This window comes from Tachypleus tridentatus, chromosome 6 (assembly GCF_004210375.1).
Source record: "Tachypleus tridentatus isolate NWPU-2018 chromosome 6, ASM421037v1, whole genome shotgun sequence".
NCBI lineage: Eukaryota > Metazoa > Arthropoda > Merostomata > Xiphosura > Limulidae > Tachypleus > Tachypleus tridentatus.
This window is the reverse complement of record NC_134830.1, coordinates 93,089,927-93,114,620: the sequence shown is the minus strand read 5'-3', so window position 1 is coordinate 93,114,620 and position 24,694 is coordinate 93,089,927. Positions and strand designations below refer to the sequence as shown.

At 34.6% G+C, this 24,694-nt stretch overlaps 1 protein-coding gene across 3 annotated transcripts in view; it reads right to left on the bottom strand.

Annotated features, from left to right (window-relative positions):
* LOC143253057 (uncharacterized) overlaps nt 1–24,694 on the bottom strand; it is a 98,309-nt gene that overhangs the window by 41,263 nt on the left and 32,352 nt on the right. For all 3 annotated transcript variants that reach the window (XM_076506217.1, XM_076506215.1, XM_076506216.1), the window contains 7 exons: nt 16,987–17,102; nt 8,164–8,328; nt 7,254–7,424; nt 4,656–4,725; nt 2,677–2,769; nt 1,942–2,034; nt 1,025–1,189 (listed from right to left, as the gene is read on the bottom strand). In XM_076506217.1, the coding sequence (XP_076362332.1) occupies nt 1,025–1,189; nt 1,942–2,034; nt 2,677–2,769; nt 4,656–4,725; nt 7,254–7,424; nt 8,164–8,328; nt 16,987–17,102 (873 nt within the window). The remainder of the gene's footprint in view (nt 1–1,024; nt 1,190–1,941; nt 2,035–2,676; nt 2,770–4,655; nt 4,726–7,253; nt 7,425–8,163; nt 8,329–16,986; nt 17,103–24,694) is intronic.

Here is a 24,694-nt window from a genome sequence, read left to right as displayed (position 1 = left end):
ATTCAAAACACATTCGTATACTTTACTGTTTTTACTTATCCTAGGAAACATTGTTACAAGTTCCCCATTTAATGGATAAGCACTTGACTAACACGCTCTCAGAAAATATAATTGATATAGCATCTGATACAATTTTTGAGAGTCCTATGACGTTCTGCAGAAGACAATACCCTCACAGAATCTAGTAGCACAAAATTGCACTCAAATGCAAAGCAATCTCTATCAAGACGCCGAGCTACAAATTTGTATTTATTTTTGTGGTATGATATGATTCACTGAATGAAATCAATCTCGCAGCAAATATCCGTATGACAGTGTTTCAGACACATCTCAAAGCTTTGTACCGCCATTTACGGTTTGTGTTATAGTAAAACACTCCTAAAAAAAGCTGTAAAGCGAAACGTTGAGTGTCCAATTAAAGACATTATAATCTTCGAACTTATCACTAAATTAATATAACATATTGTTATTGTTGTCCAGCTGTATGTCCTTTCTCGACTCACTTATTACTTTCGTTATGTTCATACGTGGCTCTTATAATTATTAGTTTCAACAATACAAACAGAACGATGATTAAATTTACAGCGAGAATAAATATTAAGCCATATCGTCTTTCTTATACCTCGACACATAACCAACAATTCAATTTTGTAATGTTGCTAGCACGAACTGACAATTTGTTAAATTGCACTCGGTCAAATCTTTGGTTAATCAGTTTCATAAAGCTTCAAGTAGTTCACTTTATTGCACCAATAAATATTCCATTTTCTTAATATCATTTATGATGTCTGATTGGAGCTTTGACTTCCAAGCTCTATAGTTAACAAACTATTATTATGAATAAAATCACATTTTTTCTTTGTATGTGAAGAAAGTCAAATTTGATGAAACAAATATATTTATAAACTAAGAAACGTCAGTTATTTTTTCATACACTCAATAAAAGTTTTTCAAAGAACATTTTGTATACACTATTCATTCAATTAGTATTTGCGTATTATTTTGTTTTCATTATACTACTTACATGTTTTATCAAACGACCCAATTTGTGAACGTTACCACAGCAACCTTCCAGTGCATTGATATACGTGAGATCAATAGCTCGTTGTGGAACACACATCATAAAGTCTAGAGCCCTCTGTAAATCAGTGGTGTCTTCTCTCAAGCGATTAGTATATTTAATCAGTTCCTATTGGAAAAAAGGAACGCTTTAAAATAAAGTGACAAATGGTGATCCGAATGATACACTGGGCTTCACACTTAGTTTTACCAAAGCGATTTATTACTAAAAATTTTAATTTAAAAATAATTTTGATGTTAAAACAAAAATCGCTTATATTTCAATACATGCTTATTAACTACAATAATTTTAACAAAATATTCCAAATTTAAATTCACCTAAAAGTCACTAGTTATTTCTGAAAATGTCACATAATTATTTTTAGTTCTGATATATTTGATAACAAATAACTTTATTTTACCAATATATTTTAAATCAAGATGAAAGATAAAAATAAACTTTTGGATAATATTTAGAAAAGTATTCAGTACAAAATTAGCATTGTTATTTTTGTTTGTGCTTTTAAAATGAAACTAAACAATAGGCTAACTGCATTTTGTCCATCAAGGGTAAGGAACCTTGGATTTTAGCATTGCATTTTCGTAAATTCAACACTCACGAAATTAAAGAATAATTTTAATAAACACATAAATGGTATTAGCTCTAAGTATATTATGGAAAGATAATCCTTATATACGCATGTGTACCTTAACAGACTAGCTGTTTTATTTATGAAGTGTAAAGAGAAGTATCAATAAAAAGAAATAAACAAGATTGAGAGCAGTCGTTTTTTGTTTGTTTCTTACGTGTAGAATATTTTTCAATTCAGATAACTTGTTGTACACACACATCTCCGTTTATTTATATATATGAAGATCTACCTTTATTAATAATACATAGTCATTTATCCTTTGAATCGGAAGCTTCAAATGTTCTGCCAAAGATTTGTCGTCGTCAATTTTCCTGCTGAAGTCCTGTGTAAAAGGAAAGCAAAACTGGTAGGGCTGCGATTTCAAAGACCTTTAACAACACTAACTTTTCTTAGTATCATTGTGAGAGAATTAAAACAAATAAAGACACTTACTATCATATATCTCAAAGAAATATTAAAGTGTACTATGGAAAAATAAGTGTAAAATTATTATAAATATCATGTTGATACATTATTCCAGCCATGACAGTACTAAAATTTTAAAATAAAAAATATGTCATTCTTTATTTGAACCTTGAAGAAATATATTCTTAATTGTCACTTCATTTAGTCTCTCTTAGATGAAAAACTATTTCTCGGAAATCAATCGATAACAGGAAAAATAGTTTTTTTAATTACATGAGTGTGACGTTTTACTAACTTATTTTTCTCAGTATTTTAAAAAATTATATCATTAAACTCTCAGGTAATTATTGTTTAACCCTTAAACAGCGGGAATGTTGTATCATCTATTGATGATGGCAACCGTTTAAAGGTTGATATGGTATAATATTAACAAATAACTTCTATGCCACGCTTCTTTATACGTGAAACTGGAGGTCAATAAAATACGTTTGAATTACAAATATTTAAATTTTATTGTTTAATTTCAACTAAATTACGAAATTTTATAAAAGTATTTTACATCAAAATAGTTCTTCAGGGAGCCAGACGACAGCGCTGCTTGAGCTTGTGGTTCATCCCGGCAGTACTTCACATGCTTGTCGAAATCTCTCTCCTGAGAACATCACACAAAAAGTCAGACATCAAAACGATTTTATAACAGCTTTGTTGCTGTTATTTGTTATTACACAAAGTTACACAAAGGGACCCCAAGTGGCTCAGCGTATTTCTACGGACTTACAACGCTAAAATCCGGGTTTCGATACCCGTATTGGGCAGAGCACAGATAGACCATTGTGTAGCTTTGTGCTTAATTAAAAACAACAATAACAACTATACAAAGGGTTACTTATGTTTTGCCAACCACGGGTTTTGAAACACGGTTTATAGGAGTACAAGTCTGCAAACATGCCGCTGTGCCACTAACAGATAAAATCACGGGGAATTGGAAAGTAGCTTGATGCAGGATCCCACAGCTCACTTTGTTTATGTTACCATAATAGATATAATAACAAAAATAAATCATTACATGCTATAAAACAAAAGATGAGCAACTTGTACCACAATCTACAATTAACCTGTAACAATGAACTTCATACTGAAATGCGTTTACAATTAACTTTATGTTTGAGTTTACAATAAAAATCGACTAATGCGGTTGAACTATTCACTGTTTATTAAAGTTCAACCAAATTATATTCTACGTATGCCTAAATGTAAATGTGTATCGCGTCGAATACATGTATTTGTATTTATGGAAAACTTATTAAGGCTATCTGACGTCGTCGTTAATTTTGAGCTACTTACCACATGGAAAGCACGCAGCAGATCCCTACTACCCACCATCCACATGGAAGAACTAATTCTCACTCTCACAACGCACCTGCAGCTTACAAATGCGGGAAATATTTTGTAGCAGCTTATGGATTCATACCCGGCTCGCTAGCTCGAAAACAGCGCACTACCATAGGGTAATCCGCAGTTCTTTGAAAACCTATGTTACCAATTAGTTTATTTAAAACTATTCGTGCACGTAAAACCAAAACACTTTAAATGTTCTAGCATAATTAAAGATTTTTCATGACAACACATTTTAAATAAAACTTTCTAGAGCATTTATTCTCAAGACGGCTGGTATGGGTATTAAAACTTTAATTAAAATAAAGTAGAGAAGAACGTTTCGACTGTTTTAGGTTATCTTCAGTTAATATTTTGTGTGTTCCGTTTTGTTTAAATAACTGCAGACATTCTTTCAGGTATTACTGCAACATTTTTGGGATTTTACTCCAAATGTCTCTAATACACTCTCATAAAACTTCTTTGAAAGTAACTTTTGATTTTGTCAAATTTTTGATCTATCAAATCCTGGATTTGTTCAATTAGGTTGAGACTGGGGTTCTGTGGGGGCCATTGCACCATTTGAATGACTCCAGTAGCTTCTTTCTCAGCAACGTAATTTCTGTTTTCATCAAGATATATTTGTAGAGTGCTGTTCAAATGATTTATTCTAGCATATACTGGTACCACATGCTAGCTTCTTTCTATATAGTTAATACACTGCCTGAGATACCATGACAGTTATATCTTACCCTAAATTTGATCAGAATGCTCATTCAGGCAGAAAAATTATGACACGCCCTTGATACAAGTATATGGGATTTCTAAAAAAAAATAAGTATTATCAGCCTGGCTCATTCAACTGTCAACAGGGATCAATGAAGTATTACCAGTGTTGAAATTTACATTCTATAATAGCATGGAAGTATTAATCCTATAAAAATGGAAGGGTGATAAAATATTCTCTTGTCCTAATATTTTTGAACAGTATTGTATGTTCGTTTTGTACATCGAGTGGCAAATAGATGTTCATTTGTTTTTCTAAAGTTATAGCAAATACCAAGCTGCAACGTTATCTCTGTAGTACAGTAGATTAATTAATACGTGAAATTTATCTCTTTGTTATCACCATAAACTTCATTTACAAAAATCAAACCTTCTTACCAATCGAAGAAACGTAATTCCAAGTTTCTGTGGTTCACTTGCGTAGTACTGAACGCCTTTAATGAGTACACTAAAATAACAATAAAAAAGCACTAAAAAAAGATCACTTATGATAAAAATGCAAAATATTTAACCACATATTAAACTACTATAAAAACCATTTATTGATTGGATTTTTACGGAAAAATGTTGCTTCGTAAGGATCTCTATAACGCTTTAAAAGTATATTCATAATAACCTAAAACCTGACATGAAAAATCCAAGATGAATTAAAAATGGATACCTTTTTTATAAACGATAATTTGTTTACTTCACAGAAACTACAACTTCACCATTCCATATTTTAATGTTTATAGGAAAAACAGTCTTTACATCAATTTCGCTTCTTGTTTCCTAACGTTAAACGTTTTCCTAAAACTTGTTTCTTTGTAGCTAAGCACAAATATACACAATGGCCAATCTGACCTGTCTCAATCACGGATATCGAAAACCGGCTTCTAGCTTTATAAATCTACAGACTTATCGTTGTATTACTGGATGGGAAGGGGGGGAACGTTTTCCTAAGATGAATCATACTTGTTTTTTCTTATCAATTGTCATAACTGTTATGCATAAAAATGTTCATGTAAATGTTAGAAGTTCGAAAAACAATTACTTTGAAAAAACATTAAAATATATATTTTGCCTATGTCTCTTACCTTCTAAGATGATACATATGGATTATCGTAATTTGAATTATAAGTATAATTTAGATAGCAATAACCTTGTTTGTTTGGAGTTAAAGCATGGCGACCCACATTTGTGAATGAACTAAGTGATGCTGATAGAGAAAACAGGAAACTGGCGTGTGATGAGTTACTGCGAATCTTCAATACGATCCCTTCTCGAGGAAAGGTGATGTTTACGGACGAGTGCGCAATCTACCGTTCGAGTCGAGCACGAAATGTTTACTTCTGGGCAAAGGAGAATCCTCATTATTATGAAGAAATTAAATACAATACTCCGCATGTCATGATGTGGGCAGCACTTATTGCGCGTCATGTTATTCGACCATACTTCTTTGACGGGCCAGTAAACCATAGCTCATATCTAAACATGTTACAACAATGGTTTATAGCGAAACTCGATGAAATTGGAATTAGAGAGGAGGTTTGGTATCAACAAGATGGAGCTCCAGCTCATTATGCCATCTCTGTGCGAGATTATTTTAATGACATTTTTCCAGACAAATGGATAGGTCGTGGTTCTGTACCATCCCCTGCACCTATGAAATGGCCTGCAAGAAGTCCGGACTTGACAACATGTGATAACTCTCTTTGAGAATACATAAAGGGCATTGTATCTAAATAACGTTATAATACTAATGATGAGTTGAAGGCAGCTGTTACCGCGGCATTTGGAACAATAACCCCTGCTATGTTGAGGAAAATGTCTCACAGAACATGGCGTCGCATAATATTATGCAGCGAGAATGAGGGGCAGCACACAGATACACTGGATACATAAGATATATGGATGGATAGAGACTTACGGGCCACCCTGTATAGATCACTGGTTAGGCTACATTTGGAGTAATATGTTTATTCTTAGGCTTCTTAACTTAGGAAAGACATTGAATTGTTGGAAAGGAATCAGAGAAGGGTTACTAGAATAGTGCGTGGAATGGATGGTATGCCATAGGAAGAGAATTAAGATATCTGAAGTTTGTTTCACTTGAAAAAAAGAAAAGTTAGAGAAGATTTGTTTGAGATTGTGGTTGTGTTGACGTACCAAATTTTTCATACTTAACCGAGAGTATAGTCGGACTAGGGGAAACAAGTATAAATTCTGGCAGGGTAGGAGTCATCTTTAGTTTATAAAAGTTTATTTTTCTATCAGGGTAGTTGATCCTTCGAATAATTTGCCTTCGGATATTGTGGAGGCAGTAAATTTGAGTTTAAGAGAATGTTTGTTTTTTGTTTGTTTTTTTTTAATTTCGCACAAAGCTACTCGAGGGCTATCTGTGCTAGCCGTCCCTAATTTAGCAGTGTAAGACTAGAGGGAAGGCAGCTAGTCATCACCACCCACCGCCAACTCTTGGACTACTCTTTTACCAACGAATAGTGGGATTGACCGTCACATTATAACGCCCCCCACGGCTGAAAGGGCGAGCATGTTTAGCGCGACGGGAATGCGAACCCGCGACCCTCAGATTACGAGTCGCACGCCTTAACGCGCTTGGCCATGAGTTTAAGAGAAAGCTTGATAACTATATGAATGATAAGGGCTGGTTTTAAGATTTTTATTTTTTTTGTTAATTCATTTATTTAATAGTTTTAGTTTATTTTAGAGGATGGGGCATCCGATATGGGCCAATATGTCCTTTATTGTCCCTAAACGTTGAGTTATGTTAATACACGGGTGACAAGCACAACTGCCTACAAGCATATGGAAGTAAAGGATTACAATGATGGACGCTCTGTAAGAATGATCCTTTATAATAAAGTATAGGTTAAATAATAACTGTATAATCAAATTACGAGTCACTTTGTACTTCATATTCAGAGGGCTATTGAACAATTTATTTGAAATCACAAAATACTCGAATATGTTACTAACTTGTTATGGAATTCGCAAATATCTTTGAAGTTAGAAAACACTGTGTCTTTGTAGTCTCGAAGTTCTAATGGCATCTTGACATTATCCATTTCTTTCATATAGTTATTGACAACGAACTGCATATCTCGAGCAAAATCTTCTTCTGTTTCAACGAGTTCCTTAACTACAGCTCTGTAATAAAAACAAAAGTGTATTACTTCAGATAAACAATGTAATATTAGCCAAAACTTAAGGTTGGTGAACCATGTAATTTCGTTAAAATGTTATAAATATACTTTTAGAAAAAAATCATTATTCAAGATATTTCGTGGCAAAAGCTAGATACTGAAGAAGGTGGACAGTTAGAAAGCTTATGTAATTTAAAGTAATTTCACCAGTGTTAGCTGATAACAGATGTATGACTTTTACTGCAAGACACTGAAGCTCTGTTGTTAGTACATTAGTATCAAGAACATTTTCATTTATATACGGTGGAAGAATGATGTCTGCAAACATAAAATTAAGTATTTTGAAAATAAAGAGCATTTAATAAATATAATTATTTTATAACTAAACATAAATCATTCTTATCCTTTCCATTCAAAGTGAACCTTTTGAATATAAATATATTAACATGTTTCCTATAGGTCGTTACTAACTCTAAGTAAAGTCTTATACTGTCAGCTGGACAATATCTCGTGATCAGTGAAGTGTTTAACATGAGCGTGACTAACCTCCTCTATTTAGAAGATTAAGCTTTCCCTTACTGATTTAACAACTTATGGTTTAAATGAGCCAAAGTGTATGAACTTGGGCCTTTTTTGTGATTTAAGTCATTGAAAACACAATTAAGATGCATTTTTAAAACAAAACCACAATAATGAAATTAACCATAAACTTAAATAATGTAGCATGCAGTATGGACACTTACTCTCTTCTGGCGATTATTTCTTTTTCTTTTGGGTCTGGGTTTATTTCCGTGATTGTTTCCGACTTTGTAAAACTTTCACCTATTTTCTTTTCTAAATAACAAGAAGGAACCCATCCTTCATGTATAATTTCCGCTCCCTTAGTAGGTCTGGAGCGAACAAGCCATCTAGTGGAGGAAAGTTAAATGAATGAAACTATAGCTGTGGGAAGAAAAAGATTTATTAAACATAAATATATGTGACATACTACCGTCTTGTTTTGCGGACAAGCGTGGGAATAAATGAACATTCTTCAAACTTTAGAGCAGCATGAAATATAAACATATATTTTAAAAAGATATGACTAGTGCTTCAAATACTTAGATATGAATATAAGAGATTTAACGTGGATGTTACGACGCGACAACGTGAATATAATTAAATCTTAGGTGATCACTCCTAATACTAAATACACAGTTTCTGTTATCGATATTTGTTTAAATGTAATAAATTAGATATGTAACTTACACCTTAAACTGAACCCAACAGATAAAAATAGAGGGATCGAGGATTCAAAATATGAAATGTTAAATTAATCTGAATAGTAAATAAGGGAGACCTACAGAGCTATTTAAAAACACAACGACACTTTATTGAACAAATGAAACAAATATGAAATTTCATTTGTGAAGACCAATGCTATAAAGTACTTCCCTCTACCTTGCAGAGCTGGTCTTCTGTTATAATAGTAGAAAATAATACAAAAACAAGACAAGTTGCACTTATTAAAAGCAGAAAAATTTTGAACAAACTTTGGTTAGAAATGTTTAAATGCTCCTACTGGATTCCTGAATGTCATGGCATACACATCATTAAGTGAGCCCCTTTAAATATAAAATGAAAATTAGATTTTGATGTAGTTGTTCAAATTAAACACAAAGCTACACAATGGGCTATCTGTGCTCTGCCCATCACGAGTATCGAAACTCGGATTCTAGCGTTGTAAGTCCGCAGACATATCGCTGTGCTACTGGAGGGCATGAGGTTTTGATTTTTTTATGAATGCACATAATCACTATAAAAAGAGTATATTCAAAACAACGTAAGGAACGAAGTCTTGGTCTAAATCTTTGTGGGTAAGATTTGTACATTTCACAGATAAGTCATATCAGTAAAAGCAGAATATATTTTTAAACACATTATAAAACAGTAAAGAAAATCAAAAGAAATGTATGAATGAAAATGTATTCACATTCAATTTCATAGAAATAAAAAGCATTCAAGGTAAAAACATATATAATTCAGCTAAGTAAAGATTACACGGGTTTACCATGGTTTTATTGTCTCGAACTTTTTACTATTATATGACTATTTTAATATCGATTTTTTTTAAAATTAAATAAAGTTATACTATTAAATCTGTATCGCAAAATTCCCACCTATTCACTAAAACTGTAGAAGATTCTCGAGTGTAAGAATCAACAATCTACGTGTGTACATGAACATGCTGAAGTTTCGAGAAACTTTCGTCACAACTATATATAAAATCAATGGAATACGCCGAAAAATCGTATATATTCTTGGTCTGCTATAGTTGGGGCGTTATAAACTCCAGAAGATATAACTTTGATTAATGCTTATTAATCTGGAACTTCAAATATTTGACCAGCAACTTTATAGATTTCGAACGTTACAAACCATTTAACTTCAGCAGATTCATATCAAACATTAGAACTCTTATGTACACATTATATAACTTCAGCAGTGGAATAACTCGGTGTGTGGCTACCAAAGAGAGAAGAATACAGAGTTAGCTAGCTCCCTGTTAAGTGAATTGTATTTACATAAACTCAAAATTAATTCGTTTATTATGAACCTTCGAATAAGATATCAAGGAAGTTCCAAACCACACAGAAAATTCAATTTTGTTTGTTGTAAAACTTTTGTGCATAGATCATTATTTGTAATAATCGCTTTGTAAACTGTGTTATTATTTGCATATTAAAATATATTTGTATTAAAAAAGGAAACTGCATACCAATTTTGATTGGCAAGTATCATAAATTTGATATATATTGACATTTATTTAACTCAGTTTCAAGCCATTCGAAATTGTAGAACGTAACGTAATAAATTAGGGGCTAGTCCCGAATCTGAATCAAAAACAAAATTGATGTAAATTAAAACTCAAATCATAATGCAATTTATATGTATCAATGCCAACTAATTTGATCGTGTCTGATTATCAAGATTTCTTGAATCACCCTCCCTCAAACAACTAGAAAGACATAACAAATGTGAATTGCTCAAAATTCCCAAAGATTAGAATCAGAGGTTCAGAAATCAATGAGAAAATATGAACTAAAAAACGTATTATTGAAATAACAGTCGACGATGATTTGTTGCCTGAGGAAATAATAATCAGTGATGTCGAGAAAACCCACTTGTAGAGAAATATATATTGCCTGAGGAAGTATTAGTGGAACATTTAAGTGTCCTCACTGGCCAATCGGGTATGAGTGATAACGATAAGTTAAAGATCCAGCTAAAAGTCAAACAAATCTAGTTCGAACAAGTTCATATCGAAGCCGAGAATGAACAAGCTCGTATCGAAGCTGAGAAAGAAGATGAACGTTTGAGGCCGAAAAAGCTCTCACTGAAGCAGGAAATAAATTAAGCTGAAAGAAATGGAACTTAGACTTAACTCCAATTGACCAAGGCAAAATGACAACTTTGAACTTTATCAATATATTAAAGTACATTCAATGAAAATGTAATTTATAAATATTTCCAACATTTTGCCAAAACTTTAGAATAGCCAAATGAGAAATGGTCATTATTATTACAAAATGTTTTAACTGGTAAAGCACAATAAACTTATGTCGTTCTTTCTCTCTCTAGAATATTTTACGAATTATGATAAGGTTAAAACACCTATTCTCAAAGCATACAAGTTAGTACCAAAAGTTTTGAGGTTATTACAAGATAGATTATCAAACTTATATGGAATTTGTGCACAAAAAAGGTCTATTTTGATCGATGGTGTAATCCTATACATATTAACAACAGTTTCGACAAACTGAGACAATTATTTCTAATTGAGGAGTTTAACTGTTGGGCACGTGACGACCTCAAACTTACTTGGACAAAAAAGCCAAAATATTACAGAAAGCAGCTGTTTTTTTCATAAAAAATAAATTCCTGCCATCTCAGCAAAATCCTGTATCTGTTCAATACATGTAGGTGAGAATTCATCTATAAATCCAGCTCCTCTGGTTCGAAATCTTCATATGGTCAGGATAAAACTTCATTAAAATCATCAAGACCTGTCCGCTATTTTTATAAAACAAACTGGTCATATTATGTTCGATTTTGGTGTTTGAAAAATGAAAAAGAAAACGAGGCAACATCCAGTGTCTTCATGTCCACATGTGGGCCTAGTTTCACCAGATCACCTGATGTTGTTATTTTGGTCACTGATATAAAGTGATATAAAACTTTGTATTTAAGAGAGTGCAACAGTGCACAGAGAAAGATATCACATTTAAAATCGATGATAACAAATTCTAGCAACAACATAAAAATATATTTAATTATTTAGTTTGCAGTAAATTTTCAAGTAAAGTGGGCTAAACAGGTACGTTACCAAAACCAAAAACATGAGGTTCAAAGATATGAAATCCAAAGACAAAATAAGCATGACTTGAACTCAAAATAAAAGCAATACTTACTTAATAAGTAAATAAAATAATAATAAGTAAAATAAAAGCAATAAAATACTTCTTTCACGATGGAAAACAATCTATTAAACAAGTAAAACAAATACGTAATTTGGTGGCAAAGAATATCAACAGTTTATGTTCCACTTGCTTTGTTTGCCTGTAATTAAGCACAAAGCTATATAATGGGCTATCTGTGCTCTGCCAACCACGGGTATCGAAACTCACTTTCTAGCACTGTAATACCGAAGACATACAGCTGTACCACTGGGGAACTTTTGACTTGCAACGTTTGCTTTCTGTTATATGGATACTAGGAGACAATAGCATGGTGAGTTATATTTAACATAAACCAAAAGATTTTTACAAAAGAAACAACACTTAGAGCTATGTATTTTACAAGTTCACTTGGACTCCACAGAATGCCATGCTATCAGGTAAGCCTCAGTATAACCAACATATAAAAAACTCGACAAGACCCAATAATGAATTATCCATCAAATATAAAAACAGATAAGACTTGAACTAAATTCACGGTGGTAGTTCTAAAGGCAAGATCAACTCAGCTCAAAACTGGTCACATAAATGAAACTTGAATACTTCAACAATATAAAATTTTGAAAGGGTTTATAAATGAAAATATTTTCACAATCTATGTTACTCACAGAAGAATTTATGATACCTGCATACTGAATGCTGCTAGATTTACACGACAATTTACGTTTTATGCTTTCATTATGATTTAGAAGGTTTAAGTATAGTGCGAGTGTTAAAATATTTTTAGAAATGATAGTTTATCGCATATTTGTTCACATAACTGTTTTCCAATCTTATGTTGTATAGTTCAGTTGTGACTTGGCGACTATCGTATTATTGCATCATATCATCATTTTAATTAGGTATTGTTACATCAAACTATATATTAGTGTGTGAAACGTTTTAAGCCTCTATTATGTATAAATACGCGTTTAAAATGTAGTTCGAGAGATAGTTAGACTGCATGGTTATCAGATTAGCCATAAAGCGCATATAGTTGCGATTTTTAAAGTGAAATTCTCACATATTGTATTGTAATAACAGAGTATGTAATGTAACGAATTTACTCTTATACATTTATTTTAATATCAGTGTTTGTTTCAGCTTGATGCATGTGAGGGTATATTATTGGATGTATATAGCGCAAGTCCCTCCTATTCTCTAACTTTGTAGAAGATCCTCGAGAGTAATGATCACCAGTATGTGTTTTACGAAAACAACAGCGTATCTTCGAGCATTGATGAACTCGCCTAACTAGTATGTATAAGCAAGTCATCGAAAGACGCCGAGAGACAGTATTAGAATATTGTTGGTCAGCTGTAATCAGTATAATACAAGACTATGAAGCTATAACTGTCATTAATGCTTATTAATCAGAACACAACAGAATTTGACAAGGAGCGTGTACAGACGTCGAACATTACAAACCGTTCAACTTCAATGAATTAACTTTAGACGTTAGTATTTCTAAAGAACATTAAATATTGTCGTCAGAAAAAATTCACGTGTGAATACTAGAACTAGCTAGCATTCCCGTTAAGTGAAATGTATCGATGTATCAACATAAAATTAATTTCCTCTTCACGGACCTGGACAACCGATAAAATATTCAGTTCCAGATGAGGTAGAAGACGGATTATTGTTTGTAAGTTTTGAAGATTTTTGTGCATAAATAATTATTTGTAATAACCGTTATTATAAATTGTATTGCTTTTTTGTATATTAAAATATATTTGTGTTGAGAAATAAAACTGTATACATCAACCTTGTTAATAAATATTATAAATTTGATACATATTGACATTCAATTAATTTCTAAATTAAAATCAAAATTTCGGGCTACTTGAAATCTTAATATGTAGTATATATAACACGATAACATAATAAATCGGAAATTCCTCCGAGATAAATTATAATATGTAACAAGAAGAAATAATCTGTGTTGTCAGTTGGATTCTATAGGAACTGAACCGGCATTTCCAAAAGGAGATAATTATTTAAAGTTCTGGATACAATTGTGATAACCAAGAGTGTAAAGAGTATCTGTGTATACGTTGGACCTATTTTAATATATTATTTTAAAACAAGTGGACTGGGTGCTGTTTTTTTATATTCTTAGGATGTACCACCATCAAGTCAGATACACTTAATGTAAATAATCCGGCTTATATATATATATACACATACATAAAAATTCATAGATACATTAGGTACAATTGAAAGTTCAAACTCATAGTTTATCGCAATCAAGCCCAACTCAGACCGATGATGACGACCAAGATACTGACCTAGATTCTATCCCCAAGTTAAGTTTTCTGTTTAGAATACACCGTAGCGACCCAGTGCGTCTAAATTCCGATATGCTCTGGAAAAAAGCATCGCCTACGTATCAAAGAACAATACCTATCCCCTCGTTAAACCTTCGTTACAAATTTCCCTGCTATTTAAGGCACGATTAGGGTAGACTATTTGGCGCCCTGACCGTGAAAGTGGGTTTTCTCGGGGCACTCCCGTTTTCCCCCACAGCAAAATTTTTGGGTATGCCTATACCCAGGCCCTGAAAAGAGGTACGTCGTCCTATCCAGAACTTCTCCTGTATCTTTCTACACTCCTCCACTTTATGTACCGCCCCTCCCTTTCTCCTCCGACTTCGTTTGTCTCCTGCACTACCATATCCAACAGGCTCTAGAAATTACCCAATGATCCAGGTTCCTCATCGAGAGGTCTTGAACCCTCAATCATGCGTGGGGTTGAAGAGAAACAAAAGTTTCTGAGCGCCCCTGGTTTGCCTTAGGGCCCCCCTAAGGTCTTTAAAACCAAAACTACTGTCAAGTCTAAATAAATAAATAAATGCCCAAGTTTATATCGTCCCAGCCTTGACTCCGAGCTAGCCTGACGTGTTTTACTCCCAGCCTTGACTCCGAGCTAGTCTGACGTGTTTTTCTCCGGCTGCTAAACCAGAATGACGTTCTCATTGCCCGGTCCTGCTGTGCCGATCCCGCCTACGGTCTCACCGGTAATCGTCGACGGCCTGCCACCCAACCTCTCGCCCCTCCAAATCTCCACGTTCCTGGCGCAAGCCAAGCCTGGCGCCTCCCTTGACCCGTCCAAAACAAGAATTCTTCGCCGCGGGGGAATTCTCCTCCAACCATCGACGCCTGCTGATCTATCTTATTTCTGCGAGCCCTGGAATTCACAGTATAATATTAAATGTGCACCCACCAAGAGCCCTACGAACCTTTTCACCGTTTTCCTGAGTGGAGTTCACCAGTCAATCCTACCAAGTGAAATTAAACAAGCCATTGAGAGCCAAACACAATCTGTGATTCACGCCGTGCACCGAATATTCTCGAAAACCACCAAGCATCCGACCCGCTACATGAAAATTGTTACAACCACCAAACAGTATGCCGACTCCATCCTGCGTAACGGGTGCTATTACCATATTTTCCATTTCAGTGCTGAACGTCCCCATCGACGCTCATATAACCCGAGACTTCCCAAACAACCAGTACCTGTTTTGCCCCCCATGGTTTCACCTAAACTACGCATACACCCCCCGGAACCCACTGTTAGCCCATTACCCGTACAACCGCCCTCCCACTCAACCCATATCCCCATCAATATGACCCACAACTTCACTCAGACAACTGATGACACCTCCGCCGGCCAAGCATCGATCAAACCACAATATTGTAGCAAATTTACCCAGACTGTGCCCAGTCCAATCAATCTGAAAACAGTGCCTGAGTCTAAACCTCTTCAAGTCACCCTGGAGGATAAATCAACTTCTACTGACAAGATCTCCACCATCTCGAAAGCCAGCCAAGCCCAATTGTCCAGGAAGCATAAATCTTCCCAAACAATAGAGGAATTTCCTAAAAACCCATCTTTGAAAGCTCAAACTCATAGTTTACCGCAATCAAGCCCAACTCAGACCGATGATGACGACCAAGATACTGACCTAGATTCTATCCCCAAGTTAAGTTTTATAAGGTCTCCGTTTGGACTACACCGTAGCGACCCAGTGTGTCTAAATTCCGATATGCTCTGGAAAAGCATCGCCTACTAATCAAAGAACATTACCTATCCCTCGTTAAACCTTCGTTACAAATTTCCTTGCTATTTAAGGCACGATTAGGGTAGACTATTCGGCGCCCTGACCGTGAAAGTGGGTTTTCTCGGGGCACTCCCGTCTCCCCCCACAGCAAAATTTTTGGGTATGCCTATACCCAGGCCCTGAAAAGAGGTACGTCGTCCTATCCAGAACTTCTCCTGTATCTTTCTACACTCCTCCACTTTATGTACCGCCCCTCCCTTTCTCCTCCGACTTCGTTTGTCTCCTGCACTACCATATCCAACAGGCTCTAGAAATTACCCAATGATCCAGGTTCCTCATCGAGAGGTCTTGAACCCTCAATCATGCGTGGGGTTGAAGAGAAACAAAAGTTTCTGAGCGCCCCTGGTTTGCCTTAGGGCCCCCCTAAGGTCTTTAAAACCAAAACTACTGTCAAGTCTAAATAATATAATTCGGTACAATGTAGTTGAATCAGTAACTAGTATAATAGTACGAATAAAGTATTTTTAGTGAAGGAGAACAATTTTCGTATCCACAATTAGTGTTATTATGTTGAAAACGAAAATGAATTTAAGTTTCATTTATCAGCGAGTAAGGTTGACAATTTTAATTTTTTCTTTACTTCTAACCACAAGGCATGTAAATATTTTTAGTTTTGAGTTCTCATATCTCACCTTGAAACGTTTAATTTAAAGTTGTTTCACTTACTAAATAGCTGATGGTGCTCTTATGGAAGTATTTATGAGTTATTTGTAACGTAAATCCAGAATATTGTGCGTTTTAAACGTTTAAGTAGCATATAAACCAAATACAACATTATAATAATAGGAATTTGGTATCAATATGACAATTTTAGTTTTTAAATTGCAAGTAAGTATTAACATCTTTCTGATATTTCAACGTAGTAATTTACGATACGAAATTAAGTGCATACTCAAATGAATATATTAATATTATTTCTATTTTACAGAAATACTGTATTTGGTAATAGATAATATTAATTCAACTCTTACTTGTGGGGCTTTGTGGAGTCAAGCACCTCTACCTCCTGACCTTCCTTTAGAGGGATAGCTTCAGGATCACATTCAACTGGCGTATAATTCAACAGAGCAACATAAACTTGCGTTGTCTGAATAAATACACAAAAAACAACGAATGTGATGAAACATTTAATAACGGTTACAGTAGCTTTTAGGCAATACCAGCTACTTTCTAAAAAAATGCGTTAAATAATACATTTGTGATAACATACCCGTTTCAAATTTGTAATTAAACGTATAACATCAAATTTATATTCTTGTTAACCAGAAAAAAAAAACACCTCCGTTGTTAACAAAAATCTCAGTAAAGAAATTTCTAAATGTTCTTAAACACGAATTCATAGGTAAATGTAATAAAAGAAATTTCAATTGATTAAGTAAACAAGCTAAATATTGTTATATACTTTTAGTGAATGAAGTATTGGTTAGTGACGTGCACACACATGAAATTTAATAATGTGAATATAGAATTAACGCTGAATGATTAGTTGATTTCATGCACACTGAAGTAGGTAAGGCAAAAGAGTTTTATACGAATAAGTCAGATAATTTTCAGTCGTGTTAATTTCAAAAAACAAGGACGTAACGATATCGTACCTTGGAATTATTTTATTATAAGTTACAGAATTACTTGGAATTATTTTATTATAAGTTACAGAATCACTTGGAATTATTTTATTATAAGTTACAGAATTACTTAGAATTATTTTATTATAAGTTACAGAATCGCTGGAAAGAATATTATTCTTTAAAACAGGTACAACGTGCGATCAACTAGTGCGATCATTCTGAAATACGTAAGTTTTAACTGCAAAGTTCCAGTATTTAAGGTATTTAATTTAACAAGGTATTTAAACTTGAGGATTGGTAGTGGTTACTTATATTACAAATATGTGACTTGACATATTTATTTATGGATGAACAGAAAAAACGAGCAAAAAAGTAAATACAAATTAAATTAATTGTTATATTGTTGAATGTTGATTTAAATACAATAGCCTTCTTTAAAAATTGTGTACTTGAAAAATATCACAACAATTATCGAAACGTCTTACCTGTTCTAAAGAAATAATCTTTCTTATTGTAAAAGCTATAACTTTTAATAAAATAATACTTAATAAGGTAAATAAACTCAAAAGAAGCTAGAAATAAAAACGTTTTGTATTTATTATAACAATGATATACAAAATAATAGGAATCAAGTATTCAGAATCTAATGATAAAGATTAACTTGACTGTTAAGCTCCATAAATACACTACAGTTTCTTTGAATTTTGTCGTGTATTCACTATAGTTGGTGGTTTAGCCTTATACCAGTGGTTCCCAAACTGGGGGTAATTTAACAATTTATCGGGGGTAATGGAGGGGTGACAGAAAAAAAGTTAAAATTCTGAAAATCAAGAAAACATTGAGGTAGCTGGTATTAGGATTAATGTTAACTTAGCCTTAGTATGTAAAGTTGTAAATTAAACCTATTTTAAGTATGTAATAAAGTTAAACCAAATAACAATAAACATCAAAAACTAATATACAGTAGTAGAAAAGAAAAAAATATGTATCTAAGTGTGTGGTAACCTAAAAGTATTTTGACAAGTATGCTTCAGAACACAAGTCACTCAGTAACCCTGATGACTCATCGACGTGTCCAGTACGCGTCACTCACTGCCTGAGGTTGCCTCTATTTCACACTGTCAGTTTCTATGTGAGCATCAGCCGAGGTAGACAAAACCTGGTATGTATGTATCCTGTGTAGTATAGTTAGTATTTACCTACTATTACATCATTCCTATGCTGAATAAGCTCTTTTAATGCTATCTAGAATGCCATGAAAAAATAAATAATAAGTTCACATTGTTCACACTTTTTTATGCAGTTTTTATTTTCTTTTTCTGCAGATTAAACAATAAAATGTCTAAAAAGCGCACCTACTCTGACGCCTTTCTTCGCTATGGCTTTGTGAATTTACCTTCTGGTGGAGAGGATCGGCCACAATGTGTAGTATGTCACAAAGTGTTGACAAATGAAAGCCTCAAGCCATCAAAACTCTCAGCTCACCTCCAGAAGTGCCATCCAAATCTTCAAAATGAGGATCAGGCTCATTTTCAGCGCCGGGCTGTAGCACTGAAGAATATCCAGTTCGGTTCATCTGGAATTCAAGCCCAAAAGCTTCAAGCTGCGGTCGAAGCATTTTACTTTGTTGCATATAAAGTTGCCGAACAACAAAATGCCACACCATTGCAGAGAATCTGATTAAGCCTTGTGCATACGAGATGGTAAGCAAGGTATGTGGGAAGGATCAAGAGAAGAAACTGAGTGTCATATCTCTATCAAACAACACAATCCGCCGACGAGTCGATGACATGGCATCAGATATTCTGTCCCAAGTTACAACAGAGATCAAGGAAAGCTAATATAACAAATTCTCCTTGCAATTTGATGAATCGTGTGACGTAGCCAGTTGTGCTGTTCTCCTTGGGTTCGTTCGTTACGTCCACCAGGACAAGATCAAAGAAGAGTTCCTATTATGCGAAGATCTGCTGACAACCACGAAGGGAAAAGATATCTTCAATATCATCAACAGTTTCTTTACCACGAATGGATTGGATTGGAACAGCGTTCAACAGGTAGGGAGAGATGTTTATATAAAGTCTAGATTAGTATAAATACAATGAATTACATGACATATAGTCATATAGTTTTATTTATTGTGCAAGTAGCTGTAGTGTAGCTAATATTTTATACATAATTCACAAAAAGTATCGTGCCTGTCGTACTGAAATACTAAAGTACCAAAATAAATTAAATTAAATTAAAACCATATAATTATAACGCAAAAGATAAGTAAGAATGACTAACTGAAGCAATCTATAATAGTTTTTCTTTTTAATCTAGGTCTCCGTCGATGGAGCACCGTCGATGATGGGTCATAATCGTGGATTACAGGGCCTCATACAAGTTGTGAATCCAGAAATTTCTGTAGATCATTGCATCATTCATCGGTACTCTCTTTGATCAAAAGCCTGCCTGGTAATCTGAAATTAGTGTTTGAAGATGTGTTGAAAATCGTCAATTTCATCAAGTCCAGGGATGTGAATTCGCGCATATTCAGGGAGCTGTGCAAGGAAATGGGAGAGCAGTATCAAGTTCTGCTCTACCACACCGATGTTCGCTGGTTGTCACGAGGCAAGGTTGTACGTCGAGTCATTGAGCTCCGAACGGCTCTTCAGGAATTTCTGAAACAAGAAGAATCTCCTTTTGCTACCAAGTTCACTGATAAGGAGTGGCTTGCTCGACTTTGTTACTTGGCTGACATATTTGCGGAGCTGAACAGTGATAATCTGCAACCCAGGGCCAAAACACGACTGTCATTGATGCCCATCACACTGTGACTGCATTTCTGGGAAAACTGAGACTCTGGATTCGACGCTTGGAGAAAGGAGTGATCGCTCAGTTTCCCATCCTAGACCAGTTTGTTGAGGAGAATAGTTATGATACTGGATCACTTTTACAGACCATCAACAAAGAGATGAGTGACCATTTGAAGGGGCTTGAAACAAGCATGCAGCACTACTTTCCAGAGAGTGACCTAAAAACAGCCAGTCTTCAGTGGATCATTCATCCATTTTCTGTACCTGATGAGGCCATTCATGATGATGATTTCCCTGCAAAGGGGGAGTGGATCACAATGCGAGCAATTGAAGCCTTGAAAGTCAAATTCCAAAACCAAAATGCAGATTCCTTTTGATTTCACAACTAGCTGACTCGCCAACTCTGTCCAAGAGAGCCTTGAAGTTGTTGGAATCATTCTCAACAACGTATCTGTGCGAGAAGGGGTTCTCAACCGTGCTGGGAATGAAAACAAAAAAGAGGACTCGCTTGAATGTTGCAAACGATGCCAGGCTGGCACTTTCAACCACAAAGCCAAGAATTCCTAAACTAGCTTCAAGTATGCAACTCCATCCATCCCACTGATGTTCTTGACATCTTTGGCAATATTCATTAGAAATGCACAATGATCAAATACAATAATTAAAAGTGTAATTCAGTGTAAATAAATTATATAAATAAATTGTAAATAAATAAAGTGCAATATATCTTTAGTTTAATTTAGCCATATATATCAATGTTGAAAACATTTTGTGAAAGGGGTAACATGCTTAATGTGGCATGTTAAATTGGGTAACAAGCTGAAAAAGTTTGGGAACCACTGCGTTATACCTATTAACTTATGATTAAAACTTTTTTCGTAGATACAGTGCTAGATTTTAATCATTTCACACGGTGTTCAATAAATGAAAAAAACAACTTACGTGAAAGCTTGTTTTTTGTTTGTTTTGTTTTAGTAAAGCACATAGCTACACAATTGGGCTGCTACTATTGTAATTTATCTCGGACGAGTTTCCGAGGTCTTTTGTATACTAAGTATAGCAAACCAACAAAAACATTAAACTGTCTCGAAAGTTCAGATGGCAACAATATTCAAATATATGCTAATCCTTTCCTAATACATATATTGTTGATCCTTACACTTGAGAATCTTTTACACATTTAGAGAATACGCGTGACTTTCGAGATACACATTTAACAGCATAAGTTATATGAATTTCTAAACATATTAAACTATGACAAACATCAATATTAAAAGAAATAAACATAAGTAAATTCGTTACAGGGTAATTTGTTCTGTGCCCACCACGGATTCAAAACCCGCTTTCTAGTATTGTGAGTCAACAGACTTACTGCTGTGCCACTAGAGGTATGCATAAAAAACAAATGCCAAATCTGCTCTAATTTGCTTTTGCATTGTAAATATGTAGAACGTTTCATAGCAGTAAATCGGGATATAAACGAATGGAAGCTTAAGATAAAAAAAAAGAACAGTTAAGCTGTAAAAAAATATGTAATATTACTCTATACGTATTTGTATTTTTTATATTTTGATACTGAGTAATCTTCAAAATGTTCAAAAATTATTTCTTAACATGTTTATAAATTTTCCATTTTCTTTATCATTGTTTCGCGTAAAAGATGAATGGCAAATGACGGCTTTGCTTCTGAAACACAGCTTCCATCTTTAGATTAACATATATGAAAATAAGAAGCTCTTATATTTACTGATAATCTTATAAATATAAAAATAAAAAAATAAAATACGTTTGTTTATTTTGGAATTTCGTTCAAAGCTACACGAAGGCTATCTGCGCTAGCCCGTCCCTAATTTCGCAGTGTAAGACTAGAGGGAAGGCAGCTAGTCATCGGCCCCGTTTGGACAGGTGGGTTAAGGCGTTCGACTCGTAATCCGAATGTCGCGGGTTCGAATCCCCGTCGCACCAAACATGTTCACCCTTTCAGCCGTGGGGACGTTATAATGTTACGATCAGTCCCACTATTCGTTGGTAACAGAGTAGCCCAAGAGTTGGCGGTTGGTGTTGATGCCTAGCTGCCTTTCCTCTAGTCTTACACTGTAAAGGGCCCGGCATGGCCAAGCGTGTTAAGGCGTGCGACTCGTAATCTGAGGGTCGCGCGTTCGCATCCTCGTCGCGCCAAACATGCTCGCCTTTTCAGCCGTGGGGGCGTTATAATGTTACAGTCAATCCCACTATTCGTTGGTAAAAGAGTAGCCCAAGAGTTGGCGGTGGGTGGTGATGACTAGCTGCCTACCCTCTAGTCTTACACTGCTAAATTAGGGACGGCTAGCGCAGGTAGCCCTTGAGTAGCTTTGTGCAAAATTTAAAAAGCAAACAAACAACAAACAATACACTGCAAAATTAGGGACGGCTAGCGCAGATAGCCCGCGTGTAGCTTTGCGCGAAATTAAAAACAAACAAACAAACAAGCTAGTCATCACCACCCACCGCCAACACTTGGGCTACTCTTTTACCAACAAATACTGGGGCTGACCGTCACATTATAACTCCCCCACGGCTGAAGGGCGACCAATAAGATACGTATGAGAATGGTAGTAATATACGTTCATATTCAATCCATGTAACTGATGTATTTTTTTTGTCTTTTAAATTACAAGTTACTGGTGAAACCTTGCATACTTTCTCAAACATCTATTAATAATCTGGTTTTGAAAAATAAAGTAGCTTTCTTAGAAAATGAGAACTTTTTTACATGTCATAACAATTGTATCTGAGCGTTTTACTCATTATTTGTATGTAGTGATTTGACCCGGGATGGCTAGATGATTAAGGAGCTCGACCCATAACCCGAAGGTCGCTCGTTCGAATCTCCATCACACCAAACATGCTCGCTCTTTCAGCCGTAGGGGCATTATAAAATTATGGTCAATCCCACTATTCGTTTGTAAAAGAGTAGCCCAAGAGTTGACGGTGGGTGGTGATGATTAGCTGCCATCCCTCTAGTCTTACGCTGCTAAATTAGGGACCGCTAGAACAGATAATCCTCATGTAGCTTTGCGCAAAATTAAAAACAATGTAATGATTTTTATTAGAATTTGGGGATTTCGAAATATTCACTGCTTTAAACATCTCCATATATCAGCTAAGTAAATAAAATTATGAAAACGGATTAAAGCAATAAACGTGCTTTAATAACTAATAAAATTTGTTCAACCACGTCTGATTTTAAAAACTGAAAAGTGTTAGATGACTGACCAGAATTTTTTCGTAATAGAAGACATTATTTGAAATTGTTTATCATGTTAAACCAACATACATAAATCAAGCTTATTATAAGATTATGTAGGCAAATATTGATGGATAAATTCCCTCTTTTTCCATTTGCGGCCCATGTATATCTTTTTTTTTTCGCTTTATACCATGATCGTCTTTATAAATAATATCCTAAATTTTTAAATTATTCTTAGCTCTATAATTGCCGATATATCATAAAACAATACTAAGCGCTAAAATCTTCGTTTCACTTCACAAATGCCAACATTTATATTATGAATTAGCTTTTAATTTAGTGATTTCAAGCAAGTTTATAAAGCTCCGATCATTTATATTCTGGCTGATTTACAGTTTTACCCGTTTAACGCACGAGTAAAATATATGGGTCTGTTGAGATAACATACGGGGATTAAATCCCTATGCCGATCCCTTTATTACTCTGCCGAGGGAGGGGGGGGGGTCCCAAGGGTTCGTGCCTGGTTTAGAGATTGCCAGTTATAAGCACGTGCGCATGCACATTTACTTTGTCAAGTAGTGCTTTAGATACGACGGATTCTTTTAAAGGAAAATTAAATATCTACTGGGATCCTGCATCAAAGTGTATCATAAAGCTTAATATTGCTGTTTAAAATAGAGCACGAGCTCAACGACTCTTTTTCTACCACGTCTCAAGGATATACCTCACCTATATTTAGGTGTTCCAGCGAAAGATCTAGCCAACAACGTGCAAGCAGATTTTTCTAACAGATTTAGAATGTCTTTTCATTAAAAGAATTTTTTCTGTTGTTTCTATTCTCAGACTTTGCTTAATACGTTGTATTGGTTTTGTAGACACTGGGCCAAGTATCAAAAGTTAACTTACAGCGAGATACAGCAGCCATGCATAGACCAAGTTATATTTGCCATAATACAACAGTATTAGATTTATTGTATTTTGTTTTTTAAACACGGCATATTTTATTCAGTCCATTAAGTTATTCTTTTTTCTTTCCAATGAAAAGAATGTATAATAATATTTCAATCACATCGATAACGCGTTT